Raw genomic sequence first — 20473 nt, 5'->3', positions numbered from 1 at the left:
AAAATTTTTTTTCTGGTACCAATTTTCTCAATTTTATGTTCAGTGGAATTGCAGCTGCTGCTTCAATCTCACTTTGCTGAGGCCTTTTGTTTTGGTTCAGCTTCATTGATAACTTTCACATCATCAGTGAACATTTGGCTTTGTTCTGAAACATTCTGTTGTAAATCCAAAAGCCACATAAATATGAACAGATGTGAACCTCAGCAGGCCTGTTTGTTTGGCCAATCAAGATTTTTACTGCCAAACAGGCCTTAGTATTCACTGGGAATCCCACAAGAGAAGATGATGCATCATTGTTTCAAACAGCTATTCAAAGATAAAGAATTGGCAGGCTTAATTGTGCCTTAATAGAAGCTTAATTTTCTAACAAATCTGCTTCCAAAAGATAAAATCAATTGTCTACTAAGTGTGGCGTTTAGAAACCCAAATAGTAACAATGCCTACCCTTCCCGCATAGTGGATGATGCAGAAGTCAGCCTTGTCTTTGAGCTGCCTGGGTCTCTGAAACTTGGTGTGAGTTCCCTGCTCCTGGATCAGTTTGTCTACAAAGGTCTTGTCTGTGGCCTTGGGGAACCAGCACTCCTCATCCAACAGAGCTAACACTCCTGGAGGGTTCGCCTGGAGGAAAAACGAAAACATTTCTTTCCCACAGTAGAGCACAGTAGTGCAGTCTCACCTACACAAACACAGCGATTTATTCTTCACCCGCTGTGTCTTTCATATCACAACCTTCCTAAAATAATGGCCTACGTCACTTCTTTCTAAAAGGCTTTATTGTCACTAACCGGTCTCTCGATGAGGTCGATGCAGGGCTGCAGGTCCAAGCCAAAGTCGATGAAGCTCCACTCGATGCCCTCCCTCTGGTACTCCTCCTGCTCCAGGATGAACATGGTGTGGTTGAAGAGCTGCTGCAGCTTCTCGTTGGTGTAGTTGATGCAGAGCTGCTCGAAGGAATTCAGCTGCAAATACAAGCAAGAGAAAGACTATCAACTAAAGAAAACTCAAAAAACCCCTATGTGAGCATGTACAGAGGCTTTCAAAAGTACTCATACTGCTGAATTCCACCTGAGCTGTGGATCTTGTCTTCATCTCTGATCAGTGTTTTCTTAAGTTTAGATGTGTTAGTAGATTTACAGTTGTGCCATACTCTTTTCATTTGCAGATGATGGATTGAAGACTGAGATGTTCTAAGTCTAAACCTGCTTCTCCACAACTTCATCTCTGATGCTTTCTTGGACTTTATGATGTCGCTTGCTCCCCAACATTCTCTTAACCGACCTCTGAGGCGCCACAGAGCAGCTAGATTTGCACTGAGATTAGATTACACACAGGCAGACTCTGTTTAGTCATTATCAATCAACAGGCAACTTCTGAAGGCAACCGGTTGCACTCAAGAGAAAAGGGTATTGAATATTATTGAACATTACACTTTCCAGTTTTTCTATTTGTAAAAAATGTTATGAATCATAGTTTCCATTTGGATCATATGTTGATTTTATCTTTTCACTCTTTCTACCAAAAACTGGATGATAAAAGTCTTCAGTCTGGTGCTTTTGTCTCGACTAGCCCTTTTTGGAGGACAATTTTGTTTACAGAGACTTCATAATTAATTTTATTTGGGTTTTTTGATTGTATTTGTTTATTTATCTTGGATATGTAAAATGTCTTCCAGTTCCAGAGTTAAATGTTCATTAGAATTTAAAGTTTATTGATCATTGAGAATGTGTTCTTGCATTATTATGCCATTAAATTAATTCAAAATGGTCTCAAAACAACAAGATTATTGATTATCACAATACAATTTATCATCCAGCAATGTTTGTTATAGTGACAGGCCCAATCATGTATAATTTCCTTTCTACTTCATGCTTAATACACCACTTTGTGTTGGTTTTTCACATTAAAATCCAATGAAATACATTTATGTTTGTGGTTGTAATGTGACAAAATATGGAAAGGTTCAAGGGCTATAAATACTTTCGCAAGTCCCTCAAAAGTAGGAACAATATCACTTTTAAAAAATGTAACAAAGAAAAATTCAAACCTGGAAAATTTCAAACCCAGCAATGTCCAGAATACCAATGAAGGAGGCGCCCTGCCGCTTGGTTCTGTCCAGAGCTTTATTAATACGATGAACCAGCCAGCGGAACAGGCGCTCATATGTTGCTTTAGCGAGCGCCTCCACAGCAAAGTCAGCCTGAAGGGAGGAAAAAAACACAACAGCATGAAGACGAAGGAGGAGAGAATAAATTCAATGAGAGCCAGCCAAGACTTTGGTGACCTGCTCCTTGGTCTGGGCTTTCTGGACGTAGTCTCTTCCCACTTTGATTCTAGGCGTCAGGATGGCTCTGGTAAACTCCATCACATTCATACCAAGCAGATGACACAGTTTCTGAGCAGCTAGAAAACAAAGATTTAAAAAAAAAAATAAACATGAAAATAAAGCAGTTTCTAACTAAATAATATGAAAAGGGTCACAAGACTGAAATATCTACAAAAAGTAGCTCAGATGAGTTTGGCAAAGAGAGCAGAAACAGAAATAACAACTAATATTTTGTCATAATGCAGAACTCAGATTTTCTTGTCAAAAAGAAATAATCGACAATATAGTTTGACATTACCTGATTAATAATAATCTTTCTCAAATATGGAATATGACTGATAAAATTATTTTACTTGGCTGGACCTGATATACAAAAACAGAACCTGATTTAAACCAAATATGTTTCACTACTGAAAATAAAACACAGCTGTTTTGGTTCTGCCTTCTGTTTCTGCATTTAGAGATTTCTGGTTGTGCTGCATGATTAGAAACAGACTTTTATCTTTTTGTTTCACTCTGTTCTAGTACCTTTTGTCTGACACCACACTTGGAGAAACTGAAAGACTGTACAAAGCAAGTCATTTCTGTTTTAGGGCTTAACAGAACACTGAGGAGGTGCACAGTTTATGATTTCTACACATTTTTCACATCAAACTCAGATTTTTGGGGATTCTCAGAATTTTTTAACCAATTGTATAAATTTATATAATTACAAAGTTCACTATAAATTCATAGCAGATATATCTACAGTAATCAGGGTTTGAGTAGGGAACTTATAAAACCAGAAGGTACATGGTGGGTATTGGCTGGTTGGTCAGTTGGTTGGCAGGTTGGTTGGTTGATTGGCTGATTGGTTGGCAAATCGGTTAGTTGGTTGGTTGGCTGGATGGTGGGCTGTTTGGTTAGTTGGTTGTGCTGCTTGTTGGTTGTTCATCAGCTGTTTGGTTGGTTGATTGGTTATTGGGTTGTTCATTGACTAGTTGGTTGGTTCCTTGCTTGCTTCTAGAAAATGTGAAAGGGAATAAACTCTAGAAAGGCAAATGTTTGTTTTTATCCCCTTACTTTTTGAACACACTACGTTTTGGAAAATACTTAATTTAAGTTGTGTGTTTTTTTTTTTTTTTATCTGACTTTTCCAGCCATTTATAAATCCTGACAGTTCAAGGGTGGAAAACAGTGAAGGAGTTCATGATCGCTCATAGTGAGCTTAATTTAACCGGATTTTACTTCTGGTTGAAAGGAAATAATTCCTCTTCGCTGTTGTCACATGCTGGCTTAGGAGTTTGGCTCCTGATAAAGATGATCTCAGCTGATATTTTATTATCAACCAAATTTGCGTTATGTATGCAATTTTGGACTGGATTGAAGTAGTGGAACCTGTTTGTCAAGTTTACATTTGTTTTAAATTGATGCTGCATAAATAAATAGAATTGAAATGAGAGAGGGGTGTTTGTGCTTTACCAAATAGATATAAAGCAGATAGACTTTCTAGAATAGTTACCAGTATTATCAGGCATGGAGGCTTGGTCAGTGTTTCTCTCCTTCTTGAAGATGATGTTACCAAACTGCAGCACTGAAGACACCACCCTCAACATCGCTGCAAATATACAAATCCAGACAAAACATCAGGAATTTTGACGACATTTCAAGTCTTTTAACTGATCCTAGACACCAATAAAATCATAGGTATTTACCTTTTAATTTAACAGGGATATAAAGCTCTGCAGAAAATACTTTATTTTTAACTTACAAAAAATCCACCTGAAAAAAAGTTTTTTATTTTAATTGGTGTTTAATTCCTCCTCCCTTTCTGTCTTATAAACGGTCTTCATCTTCGCATGCAGAGATGCTGGCCAACCGGTTTTGAATCATTTGATGACATTTCCATGAAGAAATGCACCTCTTGTTCTATCATTTATCTTTAGCGCTGAACAGGAAGCAGAACATAAAAAAAAAGACAAAGTTAGGTCAGAGTGAACTCTTGCCTTACCCAGAATCTCTTCATGTGCGAAGCTCATGATGTGCATGGCCTCCATGGTTTCATGGAAGTTGTCTTTGTCCTGTTGGCCTGGAATCGGGATGTTGCCATTCGACAGGAATCTGTAGTTATTGAACCCTTCCAAAAGCAGATCGGCTGTGGAGAGAAAGTAAACGTTCAAAACCTAATCCCCATTCGATTTCAGACTTCACTAGTTTTCACCAACTGAGTACAAATGTAAAGATGTTTATTAAATAGGCTTATAATCACACTGCAAACGTCTAAGTTTAAAAATGAGTACCCTATTGAATATTTGTGAGAAAATAATATAACAAAGCAAACCACAGAAAACACTGACAAGGACCGAAATTTAAACTGACAAGTCTACAAATTCTCCTGTTTTTCTCCTTCAAAACAAGGAATAACAGCTAAACTTATGTGACATAAATATTAATTATTAAACAATGTATTGTTGGATATATACGTTTATGTTACGGTTGTATTCCCCATTATACAGCATATCTAAATGTATTTCGACATTACATATAAAGCTATTGACTAAGCTGTGTTATTTTTTAGTTAAATTATTTTAGTTTTTTGTCCTTTGTTTCCTATTCTAAGTGTTGGAAATAAAGCTACAATATCTACTATGTTACTTACATATTTATTGGTAGAAAAAACCTAACTGGTTTTGGTTTTAGAATATTTTTCCTCTTTTCTTTAAGACTCAAGTTTATTTGTATATCACATTTAAGCAACAAGGGAGCTCAAAGTGCTTTATATGATAAAAACAATACTGTAAACAACTATGAAATAAGTAATAAACATTACATTTTGTCAAATCCAATTAAAAAAAAACTTATTAGTCTGTCCCAGAAAGAAAACATTTCTACATTTCTATAATTAAGATAAATAAGGAGTTGAAATAAATATGTCTGCCCCTTTATTTAACAGAATTGAGAACATATATTTAATTCAATAAAAGAAATAAAAACTGTGATGTAATAGCGTCTGTGTATTCTGGGACTTAATTTTTGTAAATTATATTAAAGTCCAGGCATTCCAGGAGTCAAGGTCTTTGAGTTATAACAATAAGACGTATTTTCACTTCTTACTAATCTTTCCACTCTCTTCTTACTCACATCTGAGATGCTCTCCAGCTCCTGCCAGCAGCTGGTAAAAAATGTGGAAGGTGCGTTCATCTTTGGCTTGACGAATCGCTCTGGATTTCTCCAGCAAGTCTGACGCAGAACAGTTAGGAACAGTAAATCCTTTTAATTCCAGTACGAAACAACCAAAACGTTCTGTGACTGACTTATAATGAGGTCAGAGCCAAAGCTTAGAAAGGTATAAAAGTATGAATTCCTCAGAGAAACCAAAACAAAGATTGTTAGATGAATTGATAGATGCTTATTTCCAGAACACAGGATACAAGTTTCGATGTTGGCACCCACGATGTACCCGGCAACATCAAAGTTGATGCGAATGAATTTCCCCTGCAGAGATCAACACAAGATTCATGTTAAAACAAAAACAAATCAATCAATCCCTGGCACCTACACTATAAAAAATGTTTCCTGTGCAATGGACACAAAATCACAAACATAATCCCCCAGTAGCGATAACGCAGTGGAAGCATGATAAATAGTATAAGATGTATTACTCCACATACTAACAAAGTAATTGTTTTATTTTGGAAATATTTTGCAAAAACAGCAACTTGATCTGATTGTCAGTGATGCATCTGTAGATCCATCTACAGATGCCTTTAGGGGAAATATGTGGTGGAACTGGAAGCGTTATCAGGCAGTTCCCATAGCACCTGAAGCTACGTTCACACAGCAGGAAAATGCGACCTGCTTTTTTTTTTTGTCCACATGCAACCCATATTCAACTTTTCTACGGCAGCCTGAACAGCCCAATTCTGATATTTTCGGCAAGAAAAAAATCAGATTTGTGCCGCTTCCATGTGTGGAACTAAATCAGATGCGTATCCAATGGGTTTGAAAGCGTCTGCAGTCCGAACGGGGATGTGGCGTTTCATTTGACTTTTTATGTCATTGAGACATGCGTGACATTTCTGCAACAGAAGAAGGCAGGCCCTCTAAATCCAGACATAAACAGTGGCTGAAAATTATAATTATGAAATTTTGAAAAGAAGTCTGCGTCGCCAAAGTGGATCACATCACAATCCCACAGCTCCTAGTACCGACTACGCATCCAAACAGACTTCTCTGCAGAAGTTTCAGTCAATGCTACTCATGTCACAACAACAGATTTTGCTGAGCGATAAATTGTCCCAGAAGTTTTTGGGATAAATTATATTGTTGTTTTGAGTCCATTTCAGTTAATATTGTGGTAATGGCATAATACAAGCACACATTTTCAACGATAAATAAATTCTAATGAATATTTAAAATGTAACTGGAAGACATTTTAAATAAATAAAAACAACAGAAACAACATATAAAGTCTTTGTAAACAAAATTGTACTTCAAAATCAGGGCTAGAAGAGACAAATGAGCCACGATCCACGCTAAACCGTTCACAGAGAAGCGGTCGCATTTTATTAGCATTAACGACCAATTAAGTGTGAACGTAGCCTAACAAACAGTCAAAACTTCACGTGAAGTTCACCGGACACAAAAACACTTCTGCCAGGTTCTATGTCCAAAGCTTAGATTGTAATTAACAACACTGCTGCTGGTATCAACATCTGACGTGATGCCACTTTCTTTTAGGAAGAAAGTCATAATTTTATCCCATTTAGTCATAATGCACTTCCAATTCATTCCCACCTCTCTGTCTCGGTGTATTATAATATTTCACTTGATAGATACTTTAAATATGATGAAGTAGGCCATCTTACTGACATGCACTGTTTGCATGAATATAAAACTCTTCAAACTGGACTTATTTTAATGCAGAAGATCTTATGACAGTTATATTAGACTTGATGGTTTCTGCCTGGCTCAACTCACAAAACGTGACGAGTTGTCGTTTTTCACAGTCTTTGCGTTGCCAAAAGACTCCAGGATGGGGTTGGCCTGAAGAAGCTGGCGTTCCAGTTCACCCTGACAAACACACACAAACACACACAGACAGCGTTCAGTCACCAAGGGGTGTGTGAGGTGAGCAGAAAGCGATGACAAACTGAGGTTCACAGACAGGTGGAAAACAATCATGCAGCAGATTTCACAAGATCTATAGAAATGGAGGCGAAAAGAACAAAGCTGAGGGAAAATGGCAAAGCGAGCATCACAATTAAACCTCTGGAGAAAAACTGTTAGAAAAAGCCAACGGAGGATCAAATAAATGTTTCTATTAACCTTTGCTTATGTTCAGGTTTTGCAAGCAATGACAAAAATCTCCTACAATTTTTCCAAAAAAAAGTGGAAGAATTTTTAATATAAATTTTATATAAAAAGTTTTTTTTTTTTTTAAATAAAATTAAAAACTTTTTTAAAAGCCTTTAGATTCCCTGGGCCGCTGTATTTGACCCGAAGATCATGTATGGATAGAAAAATGTATTAAATTTTCTAATTTAGTAATATAAAATGACAAACGTAAACTAAATTGTCTGGAGTCAAAACAAATTTTAAATGTTTTTTTTTTTTTTGTCTGGTATTTAAATGTAGTGTGTCAAAAAGTGAAAATATGAAGAACTTTTTGTCTCATCAAAAACCAAAAACAGTGGGGGGAAAAAATCTGGAAATTGCAAAGGCAAAAAAAAAATTGATGATGATTAAAATAAAAAATGTATTTTGCCGCTATGGTTTATGATATGGGATTCCCCTGTAATCCGACCACAGACAATAATAGATGGAAGCATTGATTTGCGACTTAAAAAAGATGATTAGGTGAAAAAGAATCTTCAGAGGTAACTTTTACAATCTTCACTTGCAGGACATATTTATGCTGGTTTTAACTTTTTACAGCTCTGTCCGAGCCAAAGGCTCCAAAGCAGCATCTGGTTCTTTAGTCACATTTAATAGAAGCTGATCCGTTTTCAGTCTGTGTCTGCATAGGCAAATTTCCACAACACTAACAGTATAAAACAAAAGTGTCAAACAGAAGGCCTGCGGGTCAGATCCGGACCATCAGAACTATTTATGTGGCCCTCTCATGTCTTGAGGGACACACAAATTAACTGTTAGCTAACAGTTGTGTGCTTAAATATTATTTTATCAGTTAAATCAATCAATTTTCTTTGAGTAGGACCAAATTACATCAAAGTGAAAAGGCGTTAAATTTTTTTTTTTTTTACATTTTAAGAGTTTCTAATCAAATGCAGACAAACTTTATGTCTTTTAATGGGTGGTTTTATCTTAACATTAAGCACCAGTGGGCCATTTGAATGAATATTAAATATATCTATACCTAAACATTCAGTCATGGAAACAAAACGCTTTTTCACATTTTGTTGCGAGCCCATTTAGTTAAAAAAAAATAGGCATGCATCAATTGCAGTTTTCTGGCCAATCACCGATTATCGATCTTTTAAAAAGCCTAACCTGCCGATAACCGATTTTGGATTATTTTTGCCTGAAATGTTGGTCAATACAGCAAGAAAGTTGCTGAATTGGCAAAAGCCTGGTGATTATTGTTAACTGCAAACGTACAGAGATGACCGGGTGGGCCGGACTGTCAATCAAGCAGGACAGTAGCTGATTTTTAGAACTTCTCCAGCATAGATAACATCGGCGTCACGTGTAAAAATCAGATGATAACCGATCTCCCAAAGTTAAGGAAATCAGCAGAGATAAATCACCCGACCGATAAATCGCTGCACCCCTAAAAAAAAATGTAGATTGTTTTTAAAAATTCTAACTTTTTACTTGCATTCCTTCTAGGTTGGCATTATCTACAGGTGAAATTAACCTAAACTCCCTGTTTTGCAGCAGAATGTAGTTAAAGAAAAATCTCTAAACATTAAAATTGAATTTAAAACTTCTGCTGCGATAAAAGCAGATAATGCCCACATTAAACAGAGAGGAGCAGAAACAGTTCAGTGTTTTTATTGATGTTGCCCACATAAGAAAAGCTGAAAAAAAATAAATAACAGATTTACGGTGATGTTTTGACAGGTGTTTCCTCTACGCTTCCATCTAAACCTCGCTGCGGACTTTGTCATGGCCAGAGAACCCAAAATGGCCGAGAGAAAAACAGTTTGTGGCAAAAGAAACTGTCTCCCACTCAGACAGAAATATCTCCATGCACTGAAGGGTTGAGTAAGCCGTTTTCCATGAGGGGAACTGAGGAATCAGCATCTCACTTGGGATGCGAGACATTTAATGCTGCATTTGACCAATGAGTGTGAAGAACTGCTTTTGGGTGAAATTGTGAGCAGCTGGAATGTAGCAGCCCTCCACTGGAGCAGCTGTACGGCCCACAGGGGACAGATAATTCAAACCAGAGGAGTTTGTTTTTACACAAACACAGGTCTGGGGTTCAGCCTGGTGAAAAAAAAAAATGGTGAAAAACCTTACCTGACAATCTTTATTCATCTGTTTGGACCAAACAAAGGTCACATTTAAACAGGCTGCCACTTCCATTATGCATTAGGTCAAAATTCAGCATCAATTTTAACAAATAGTAAAAAGTCAATATGACAGGAACAGAGACCACCACAAAAAGGTCCCATCTGTTAAGAAGTCTCTTCATTTCCTTCAATTTAAGCATTTTTCTCCTTAAACTGCTACAAGTGGGTCTCCTTTTAAAAAGTGGGCTGCTTGGCAAGCTGTGGGGAAAGACTTGGGGACAGATTTAGGCGACTCAAAGAGGATCAGTCACAACTGTCCCAGCAAATCTTCTGAGGAAGAGCCGAGTTGTGTTTGCATTCGCAGTGCTCAACATCTGCTTCAGAGGCCCAACAAATATGCCAAGTTTTCTTCTTTTTTTTCAGAAGCAAAGAAAATAGGAGCACTGGGCAGGAACCTGGCCATGTGGGAAACTCATTTGTGGCAGATTCTTGGATGTTGGAGAAGTCCAAAAAGGTTCTGCTTGAGTTGCCCAGTTGAGCGATTAAGAGGTGGTGATGTGAGAACCGCCAAATCCCTTCGCTTAAAATCAGTGTGCTCTAAAAGTCTACAGGATTTAGCTGTGTACATTAACAATCATACCTAAAAACTTTTACAAAATTATTGTTTTTGTTTATAAAGTGAAATTTTTTAAGTTGTAGAACGTGATAACAAAATCTTGTGGTACCACATAATTAAAACTACACAATATTTGTTTTCAACATGAGTAACTACAGTTTCCATGTGATTAAATCTGGGAAAGTAAGATTATACTCTTAAAATCTGACCTGGAAATTATTCAATATTAGCCGACTATGCTGATATTGTATGCATGAGACTCTTATTTTGAAGGAAGAATGTAAGTAGGTCCCAAGTTCTCCTCTTTGCTGACCAACAAACCCAATAACAACATTATGTTGAGATGTCCAGCAACACTTCAATCAGCCTCCATTAGTTTTAAATTGCTGATGGTAATTGTTGTGGCCATTTGTGTTAGATTTTGTAAATTGTAATTTCTATCAGTTTAGGTTTTCTTTGGAATATACTTAAGTTAATTCAAAATCAAAATCTGTAATGAATTTTTATATTTGAAATTGTTTAGATGACTTTAGTAACTTTTAGCCCCTCCCGGGGTTAGGGTTAAACCAGGTGTTTGGTGGAGGTCTTTTGTTTGGCGAATGTCCGGTGTGATGACGGGAGGTTTTTGTAAATTAGTTGTTTTTTTTACCACTTTTTGAATTTGAAACATCGGATTAAGTTAACTTTAATTTTTAACTAGGTTGTAAGATATTTTTAGAAATTGTTCCGTTTATATTTTTGAAAAAAAAAATTATATATTTTTTCAAACAATCAAGTCAGAAGTGTGTATAAGAACCGAACACCGACGGCCATTATAGAAAATCTTTGGTTTTGGAACAATAGAAGGCAACTGGGTAATTGTTAGCCGCTAATGACACTAAAACAGAAATCTGTTGCAGCGCTTCCCATTGACACTAAGCTGAAGGGAGTCTGAACAGCATTTGACTTTCTCTAATTCACCTTTTGAATATTTTCACTATTTTAAACTCAACTGGCTAATTCTACACTAACCATATATTCTATATGAAACCTTTACTCGATATGTGAAAATAAAAAAACTGTATTTTCTGCAGTGGTAGGAGCACTTCCGCTACTACGCTAATAGCAGAGCTAAATTTTCATCTAGAGCTTTTCCTAACTTTAAAAACATTTAGCGCATTTAGCTTCCCCCGACTTTGTTTTTCTGGATAAATTATAAAGCGTTAACGGAAATTAGAGCTAAAGACTGTTGACTGTTTACGCAGCAAGCAAACATACAGGATCAAAATAAAACAGACAGAGAACAAAATATAAACATAAACTCTTTGTTTAGGGTCTCGAGGGCTGTAGTTGTAGATATAATTTCAAATGAAGTTAGCGCTTTAGCGTTAGCTTCTGCTACATACCATGTTGGTGTAGCGCTTTAGCGTTAGCTTCTGCTACATACCATGTTGGTGTAGCGCTTTAGCATTAGTGGAACTAATTTCTTAAATTAGCGATGCCCACCACTGCTGGACAGATTTATTTGACACTGATTAGAAAGTAATTTCTTTACACTGTTTGTAAAAACATAAACATTTCATTCATAATTTTCCTCAAACTACTGTTAAAATTGTATCTTCTTTTTGGAAACCAGATATTGTTCCTGGTCTGATTGTTGACTGGATCTGAGCCTGCCCTAAATGAAAGATTAACCAAGCTGTCGCATTGCCCTGGTGCCACTATAAGTACTATTACTTCACAGCAAGAGAGTTGCTGGTTCTGGTCTGTGTATGTATTTGCCTGCATGTATTTGAGGGTTTTTTTTGTGTGTTTTTTTTTTAACTGATTTAAGTGTATCAATGGTTGTTTTGTCGTTGGTCTGTTTGCATTAAGATGGACAGCTGGGATCCAGTGATTCTCAACAAGATTAGGAAGGTTTACTCTGTTGACGAAAACATCAATAGAGAATAAATGGGTCAAAAATCTAGTAGAAAAATCCCAAACAAATCTTTTTGCTTCAAGTATTTGTTTGTTTCTGCAACAGAAGTTACCCAAACATTGGAAAAATAAGATTTAAAATAACTGGAAGAAGTACTTATAGGATTTAAGCAATGCATGCAACATAGAATTTCCCTCTAAACAGAGCAGATGCATGGAGGTAGGGTGGGTAGAAAGCATCCAGTTGTACAGTCTAAAACATTTCTTACATTTAATAAAAAGTTGGTGTATCAAGCAGGCAGCAGCAAAGTGAGGAGAGCACTCCTTTCATATTTTCTAAGAGAGCTGAGAAACTAAATATTACTCACATAAAACAGGGATCCACTCTGTAGGGTATGAGGACATTCAGTTGTTAAAAACAACAAAATATATGAAAATAGTCAAATGTATTCATGTTGTAGGTACAAGTGAACTTGTAGTTACAGCAGAACATTTCTGAAATGACAGCTTAACATCTATGAACAACCTACAGCCGTCTAGGAATGGAATTAGCAGCAGGTTTAGTTAGAAAACTAAGCGGTGTGTTATTCTGATTCCTGACACCCACAGGCCGGCTGGTTAGACGCTGGTATCATGTACTAAGAACCAAGTACATGGTACTACGCACATGTACTGCGATGCTAGTTGTTAAAGACAATTACTGTACTGCAGAAAGAGTAAAACCGTTCAAGCAAGTTCCTGATTATAACAGCAGCTTAATCTCACTCTGAAAATATTAGAAAAAAATAATTTACTACATTCAGTCAGTAAGGAAACAAATCCTAGGTCAAGGAAACTATCACAGATAATTGGTCCCCATAACAGTCCCTCTAAATGTAAGTTGTAATGTTTTCAATTTGTAAGTATAACAACACCTGAAGAACATTTCCTGGATTGAAGAATTAATCTGACAACATCATCATGAGAATCTCATCCAGGGTCTCCCCCAGTGTTTTATAAGCCTGGCAGGCCACCAGGCTTTACTTGTGCCCCCACCAGTCTAAATAAGCACTGCTTATTTATTTAAGCATTTTTAAAATGTCTGAATTTTTAAGACTTTATAGTTGGTGTTCAGGTACTAATCTTTCAATAACACAATTGTCAAGTGACATTTTAAAACTTTCTGTCAACTTTAGACATTTTTTAACTCAAAAACACGTCGAGCTGCTGGAAGAATGCCTGCTCTAGTGCCCAGCCACCGGGCTTAGCAAGTTTTCTGGGGGAAACCTTGTCATACATGCAGTTTATCTTTATTTGCATTAATTACAGCATTTTCACAAGTTTACTTTGCATTTCCAGAGTCAGAAACAAACACTAAGCAGCAGCATTCAGGTTTTATGCTCCGTTAATCTGGAATATACTTCCAGAAAACTGCAAAACAGCCGAAACACTGGGTGTGTTACCACTTTTCTTTACTTATTTTTATTTTGCCACTGCCAATGCACCGTTTCTTGCTTGTTTGATGTTTTTGTCATTTTAAATTGGCTTGTTGACATGTACTACAGTATATAAATAAACAGGTTTAAATAAATGTAGGTAAAAATCCCATAAATCCTCGTTAGAGAACTGCAGCACAGACTGGCGTCTTGAACTCACCAAACATCTATAACAATTGCTAAACAAAATCCACAAAACGTTGAGTTATTTCAAAGTAATAACCAGAAAAGAAAAAAAAACCAAACACTTTTCTGTGCTATGATTGTGAGATGTGTGCCATCATGCACACATCTCACTTGCTATACCTGGCAAGTGGGAAGCCAGGTATTATTTGCATATTCTAAATAAATAAATTTAAAAATATATGTTGAGGTTTTTTTGGTGTAAAACAAAGGATGGAAATGTTGAAGTGGAGGGCCTGTTTCTTTTTAAAACACTCTGATATTGAAACACATATGACTCTGAATTCTTATAAATAACATTTTAAAAATTGTTTTTTTTGTCTATCTTTAAAAAAGTGAGCAAAGCAACACAGAAATGCTTCACCAACCTCAAAATCTACTTTTAAATCCACTTAAATTCAAGTTTTTCAGGGTGAGATTATGCTGCTGCAATAAAAGACACCATTTATTTTCAAGTTTTTTTTTTACTCAACTATACAGAATGTAACAACTTCAACTAGATCATGCTTTAAGCTAGCTTGGTGTGTTAAATGGTTAAAAAGAAATACTTAAATACAGGTTTAACTAACTGTAACCACAAAGCACAAGATGACAGCTAAGGCTTTACAAGTGGCCAAACTATGACATGCACATCGGCTTATTTGAGGTGAGCAAAACACAACATGTGAATGATTAAAAGACTTTTAACTTTTACTTACAACTGCATTTTGCGCCTGACAAAGAAAGACAGAATAAATTCTAATAAACGTTTCAGATTTTATTACAAGCATTTAAAATCATCAAGTTGAGAGAATTAGTTTTATTTGAAAGGACAATGCTAGAGATGCATGCAAATGAACAGGGTGTGAAAGGAAAAAAAAGGGGAACTTGCCTGTAGTTTCACTGGTTTGGGGGATTCTGGCTGTTGCAATTTAAAAAAATATAAATTGTTAAATGAAGTACAAATATTCAGCACACAAAGTAGTTGAGTGTCTCCTTTATAGCTGGATTACGTGACTCACATCCTATTTTGGCAACATTATTTACAGAGAGTAATTTTCACTTGCAACAATGTTCTTCTGTTGTAAAACTGACAATTATGTCTAATTTTTCTGCAGTATTATTGCGGTTTAGTGAGTGATGTTTAGTAGCTTTGAGTGAATACTCACAGGAATGTTGTGGTCTCTTCTTCCTTTGTGGGAGGAAGCAACATGTGCGAGGTACTGGATGACCTTCTTTGTGTTTTCTGTCTTACCAGCTCCCGACTCGCCTCTGCAAGGCACAGGAAGACAGCTGATAGAAAAACCGGCATCTCCACGACTCTGAACTCTCCACATCAACAGATGTGGCCACTAGGCGATGATAACACATAAGATCTGTAAATCACTGCAGGTTTTATTCACACACTTTCTGACTTCATGGTTAATTACTTTGTCCTCCCTTAAGGTAGAGAAGCAGAGACGTGATCTCAGCTACCATCTCTGTCTTTCTCTGCAATATATTTCCAACATTTTCCAGGTTTGCAGCTGAGGATTCTGGCATGCTTCTCACTGCTTTGCCACAGAGTTACACTAGCTTAGGAAAAAGGCTGAAAAATGTTCCCAAGATCATCAAATCCAGAATCTTTGACACGACGGCTTAGATTTAACGCATAACCGAGGTTTTACAGACAGTGCACATTTGCATACGCCAACTATGTGCTAGATATTGTTTGGCTTCCACTTGTCAAGAGTGATGTGGCCAAAGTGGGAGAATGAGAGCTGCAGTGTGAAGAGATTGTAATTATAGGGAGATCACCTCTTTGGATTTTTGACTGCAGGCTGTAAAATTTCTAAAAGCTTTTGTTTATGCCTTACAAACAAGTACTGCTCTTGGTTTGTGGGGATAATAGTTGGTGTTTTATAGCAGTTTCCACATGTCGGTGGGGAAGTCTTCATCTGTGCAATCTTTGTTTTAAATTCAACTCTGCAGTGTGCATGATGTACATGATACTAGCTTCCATTACAAATGTGTGCAAAACTTTGTCGATGTACCGCTTAGATAAAATTTTTGCAATTGTGGTGTTTCTATTAAATAAGAAATTCAGTAAATAAGTTTGTTCAAGAGTTTGTTCACAAAAAACACACTGCGCCCTGATCGTCCTACCATTTCATGTCGTCTTTGTCGCTTTCAGTCAGTAGTAATATCCTGCTGTTGATCACATGACTAGTGTGATGCTAAAAAGGTGTTTCCATTGCAGTTTTGCAAAATACACTAATTTAAATACCTATATATCCTCGAACAAAAACTTTTAATAGCAAAACAAGTTTTTTTTTTTTCTAAATTTAGTACCGGTACACTGATTTACATGTGAAGACGATTTTATCTACCTTTCTAAAGGTTTAAAAATAAACCACTGCAACATTTCAGACCAAAAAAATTGGTATCAGCCAAAATCTGAATCGTCAGGTCAGGCTTTTTAAAGATCGGTAATTGGCGATCGGCCAGAAAACTGCGATCGGTGCACTCCTAAAATTTAGCGGTTGTAGGATTTGTCTTTTATCAAAAGCCATTTCTTCCATAAAAGCTAGACACACACATTTGTTTTGGTTGTTTTTACCCAGAATGCCCTGCACTTTAGTCTACTTCCGTAGATGTCTGGCATTCACATATGCATTTGAACCGCACCAGAGTTCATTTCAACCAAACCGAGACCTAGCGTTTCAGGCAGCCCAGAGTTCGCTTTTTTGGTCCGCGTCACAGTTTGATTGCACTCTCGAATCTCCCCAAATACACCAAACTTTCTAAGCATCCGAACCGGAGTTCGGTTAAAACTGTGAATGCACCTTAAAATAATATCAACTCAAAGTAAGAGGTTAAATTTACAGAGATCTAACAAATAAACCTTGGGGACTTGAACAACAGTTAACAAATGAATTTTTATACCTGTCTGTATAATTCGTTTGAGGCAAAAAAAATATAATAGGAAAATTATGTTCAATGTTTACTCACGTGCAAAGAATGGACTGGTCCTCTCGATCTGTGCAACAAAAAAAGAAAACTAATTTAACTCCATTTTACATGACAAATTTATAATTCACGCATAAATTATTGTTAAACTGCACAATAATTTGAGCTATTTTACTTAAGTAGGCATTAAAATATAGTTTTGTTTTCCATCCATCTCTTGGCAAGAACAAACAACATTATTAATGAGACAGAAATAAAACAATGTATGAACATACAACAGCCTCCACAGTAAAACAACAGGAAAAAAAGTTCAAAAAACTCAATCTGGTTGTCATTTTGTAGCCGTTAGTGAAGGATGATGACAGCACAGGTTAACATTCAGCCCCACTATACACACACCAACACATCACAGTTCTTGTCTCCACAAGTAATATTCATGTCACTTCCATGCTGTTCCAGTTCAGAGTATGCAGTGAACTCTGAAAGAGACAGTTGCTGCGGGGCCTGTAGGGAAAATTAATGCCGATTAAATCATAGCAAAACAGTACTTTGTCTTCATATCAGCGCTCCCACAGGGACAGGCGCCTGCTGTCCAGTCACATGGTCGGCTGAGCAGGAAGTCAACGGCTTAGGAAAGTCAACAAGTTTCTTCACTTCAACTCATTTATGGTGCTTTTTTACTCTCAGCAAGAACATTTGTTATAAAAGTGGAAAATAAACTGTTGATTTTTGTCAAGCGAGAGCGAAAGGCGAGAAGAGCGCTGCAGGAGAATTTATACAGGTAAGCAGATAGACTGAACACGGCGAGTGGCTGAGTAGTTGATGCTTACAGAGTAAGTGTAGCTTTACGGATGAACAATAATACAATACAATAATTATTATTACACAATAAATTTCATAACGTCCTGGTCTCAACAAACGGGTGGCGGAAATCATCTTGGCGGTACATGGCTGGTAGATGAGTTTCAGAGTGTGACAAACGAAGGTGGCGTAAATATCCCGTATTGCTCCACCCCGTTCTTACTTTCGTCCCTGGTCTACCAGTCCCCGGACTTGTGTTCGTCTGTCCCCTGGTTTATTTCCTCCCCTCCTCCCCCAATCTTACATTCGTTCGTCTCCCCCACCATCCAAACCGCCCTAAATAAATAATAAAGTAACTGATTAAAACAATAGGTTGATCACCTCAGTCAAACACATAAAGAAAAACTCCAACAAACCTCTCAAAATGTTCAGAAAGTGCAATTATGACTTTTAAATATGATGCATAATAAATACATCGTCACTCATACCCAATCTAGAATTTTATTCATTATTGGTACTGATATAGATATTAAAATAGGATTGGCGCATCTCTACTTTAAACATAATAAAATGCTTAATGCAAAATACAAAATAAATAAAAATCCCATTAACTGAGCTGCTCCGAGGTCATTTTGGCCTTGTGGGAGATAAGCTGAAAAGTCTGTTTAACCAGTGCTGTAAATATGTTAAATCGTTTTGTTGTGTCCAAGGCTGCACTGTTCTGCCAGAGACAACGTCCCTAAAAGTGCTGACTGTGTTCCTATGGAGTCAACTGTTGGACAGTGAAGGGACAGAGGACACAGCTGGACGGCCCATTAGGAATAATACAGGCTTCCTGCTTTTGACCACTGGTTTCCAGTAAAACTATAACAGAAAACACTGTAACGTCAGGAAAAACAGAGCTGCTCATGTCAAGTCAAAGTTAGGTGACTAAAACCATTAAAATACAGTGAAGACTAAAGAACCTTATGACATCCATGATGAATGTATGTAAACATCTGATTGTATCAGAATGATTGTACCATAACAGAAGTATTACTATTGGATATCAACATAAGCTCAATTTTTTATTTTCATATTTGTGCATCCCTGCAATTACTTTACTGTAGTTTAGAAAATTAACCATAATATTTCACTTTCTAATTTAACCTGGACAAAAATTATACAAAAATCTTAAATTCTTTCCAGTTGTTTGCAGCAGATCTGGGAGGAGAAAGGCTGCCGTATTCCAGGCATTGCACCAGGCAATTTAAAGATGCTTATTATCATTATCAATTAACTGAACCGAACTTGAAAATTGGATGTTATGCTGCTAACAATTACCATTCGTCAACAACTCAGAGGCAGAAGTGAGAGCGCTGCGCAACATAAATAGTCACCCGGCTGGAACACGGTGTGCTAAATAATAAAACATAATTTAACAAAGCTTCAAGGCAGATAAATTTTCCTTGAGGAATTTTAATAATCGTGGTACTCGAATCACTCGAGGAATCGTTACAGCGCTAGGAGAGGAGCAACTTGACCAAAAAAGCTGATTAATAAAAATGCCAACCGGAAAGGAGATTATATACAAATCAGTATATACAGTCCTAACTCAAGCATTCAAATAAAAAAAAAAAATCATATTAGAATAGACTTGAGATGCTTCATTGTCACTTTAAACATTCAAACTGGTTGAATCGCTATTGATGTAAATAAAAAAAGAACACAACAAATATATACATTTTTACCTACTTAATTGATAAATTATTAAATAAAGCTCCTCCTATTATTTTGTTGCACTTAATTGCATGCCATTTTATTTGCTGCTTTTTCACTCTTTAATTAATTCAGTGAGACATTTATTTATTTTTGTATTTATTCATAATTATGGCAAGACCGGTCCTCCATATGTATATATATATGTATCTGTGTATTTTGCCATCCTTACTTATAGAAACTTGATAATGTTAACTGCAACAATAAATTATATTTGAACGGCTCTAGAACGCATTTACATTTGGTGAAATGTACGTTTAGGAACATTTCACCCAAAATTTCACCTTTAGAAAGCTGAGTTGGTGGAACGATATGATCCAAGTCATAGAGCGGCTTTTTGCTCTATTCCCACTCACATCTAAGTACCACACAAGGCTGACTGCTAAAAGATGGACGGCCTGTGCAGACTACCATAACTGAGGCTGGTATTTCTGTGCACCCCTGTTGTAAGTTGCCTGAGCTTGAAAGAGGGCTTTATTACGGTTTGATTTAAAAGGCTACAAACTTTACAGACGTAATTATTGCCAGTTGTTTGGTGAGGTTGTGACCTGCACTATTTCAACTTTTCAGCTTGTTTGTTCACAGATTTGTAGGAGTGCTGGGAAAACTGAGAAACTGCAAACACATGAAACGCATTGTGTAATTTTAGGCTGTGTTGCTTTGTCCAGATCTTTATGGGATAAAGATGTCTGCTTTGGAGAAAATCTTACTGAAACAAGATGAATCCAACTGGACTTGACCTCATGCCCCAAATGAACATCAGGGGAACGAGTCAAGAAAGAGCTCTATCTCTATTCACTGAGAGAAAGAAAGCTTGTCTCATAACTCCACCTGGGACAATGAAGCACTGCTGAACCCGGCCCACCCGTAGAATTAAAAACTCCTGTGGTCCCAATGTTGATGCAAAGCAACAAAACGTATTTGCTTCCAATTCTACAAATGATACTGTCAGCTTTCCATACGTCAGTGAAGAAAACTGTTGGCACACTGAGAACAGTTATGGAGCGTATCAGGAAGTGTAATCCATAAC

The 20473-nt window shown here is 36.8% G+C and overlaps 1 protein-coding gene across 3 annotated transcripts in view; it reads right to left on the bottom strand.

Annotated features, from left to right (window-relative positions):
• Nucleotides 1-20473, bottom strand: part of LOC114144540 (myosin-10-like) — a 72876-nt gene that overhangs the window by 32928 nt on the left and 19475 nt on the right. For 2 of the 3 annotated variants that reach the window (XM_028017474.1, XM_028017475.1), the window contains 14 exons: nt 16927-16954; nt 15105-15207; nt 14828-14857; nt 14655-14669; nt 12667-12684; nt 7283-7375; nt 5734-5797; nt 5444-5542; nt 4314-4457; nt 3825-3920; nt 2282-2400; nt 2045-2197; nt 786-959; nt 445-618 (listed from right to left, as the gene is read on the bottom strand). In XM_028017474.1, the coding sequence (XP_027873275.1) occupies nt 445-618; nt 786-959; nt 2045-2197; nt 2282-2400; nt 3825-3920; nt 4314-4457; nt 5444-5542; nt 5734-5797; nt 7283-7375; nt 12667-12684; nt 14655-14669; nt 14828-14857; nt 15105-15207; nt 16927-16954 (1310 nt within the window). The remainder of the gene's footprint in view (nt 1-444; nt 619-785; nt 960-2044; nt 2198-2281; nt 2401-3824; nt 3921-4313; nt 4458-5443; nt 5543-5733; nt 5798-7282; nt 7376-12666; nt 12685-14654; nt 14670-14827; nt 14858-15104; nt 15208-16926; nt 16955-20473) is intronic. The other variant, XM_028017477.1, reaches the window with a different exon arrangement.

The sequence above is a fragment of the Xiphophorus couchianus genome, chromosome 5 (genome assembly GCF_001444195.1).
Source record: "Xiphophorus couchianus chromosome 5, X_couchianus-1.0, whole genome shotgun sequence".
In the NCBI taxonomy this organism is placed as follows: domain Eukaryota; kingdom Metazoa; phylum Chordata; class Actinopteri; order Cyprinodontiformes; family Poeciliidae; genus Xiphophorus; species Xiphophorus couchianus.
This window is presented reverse-complemented; position numbering and strand designations above follow the sequence as displayed.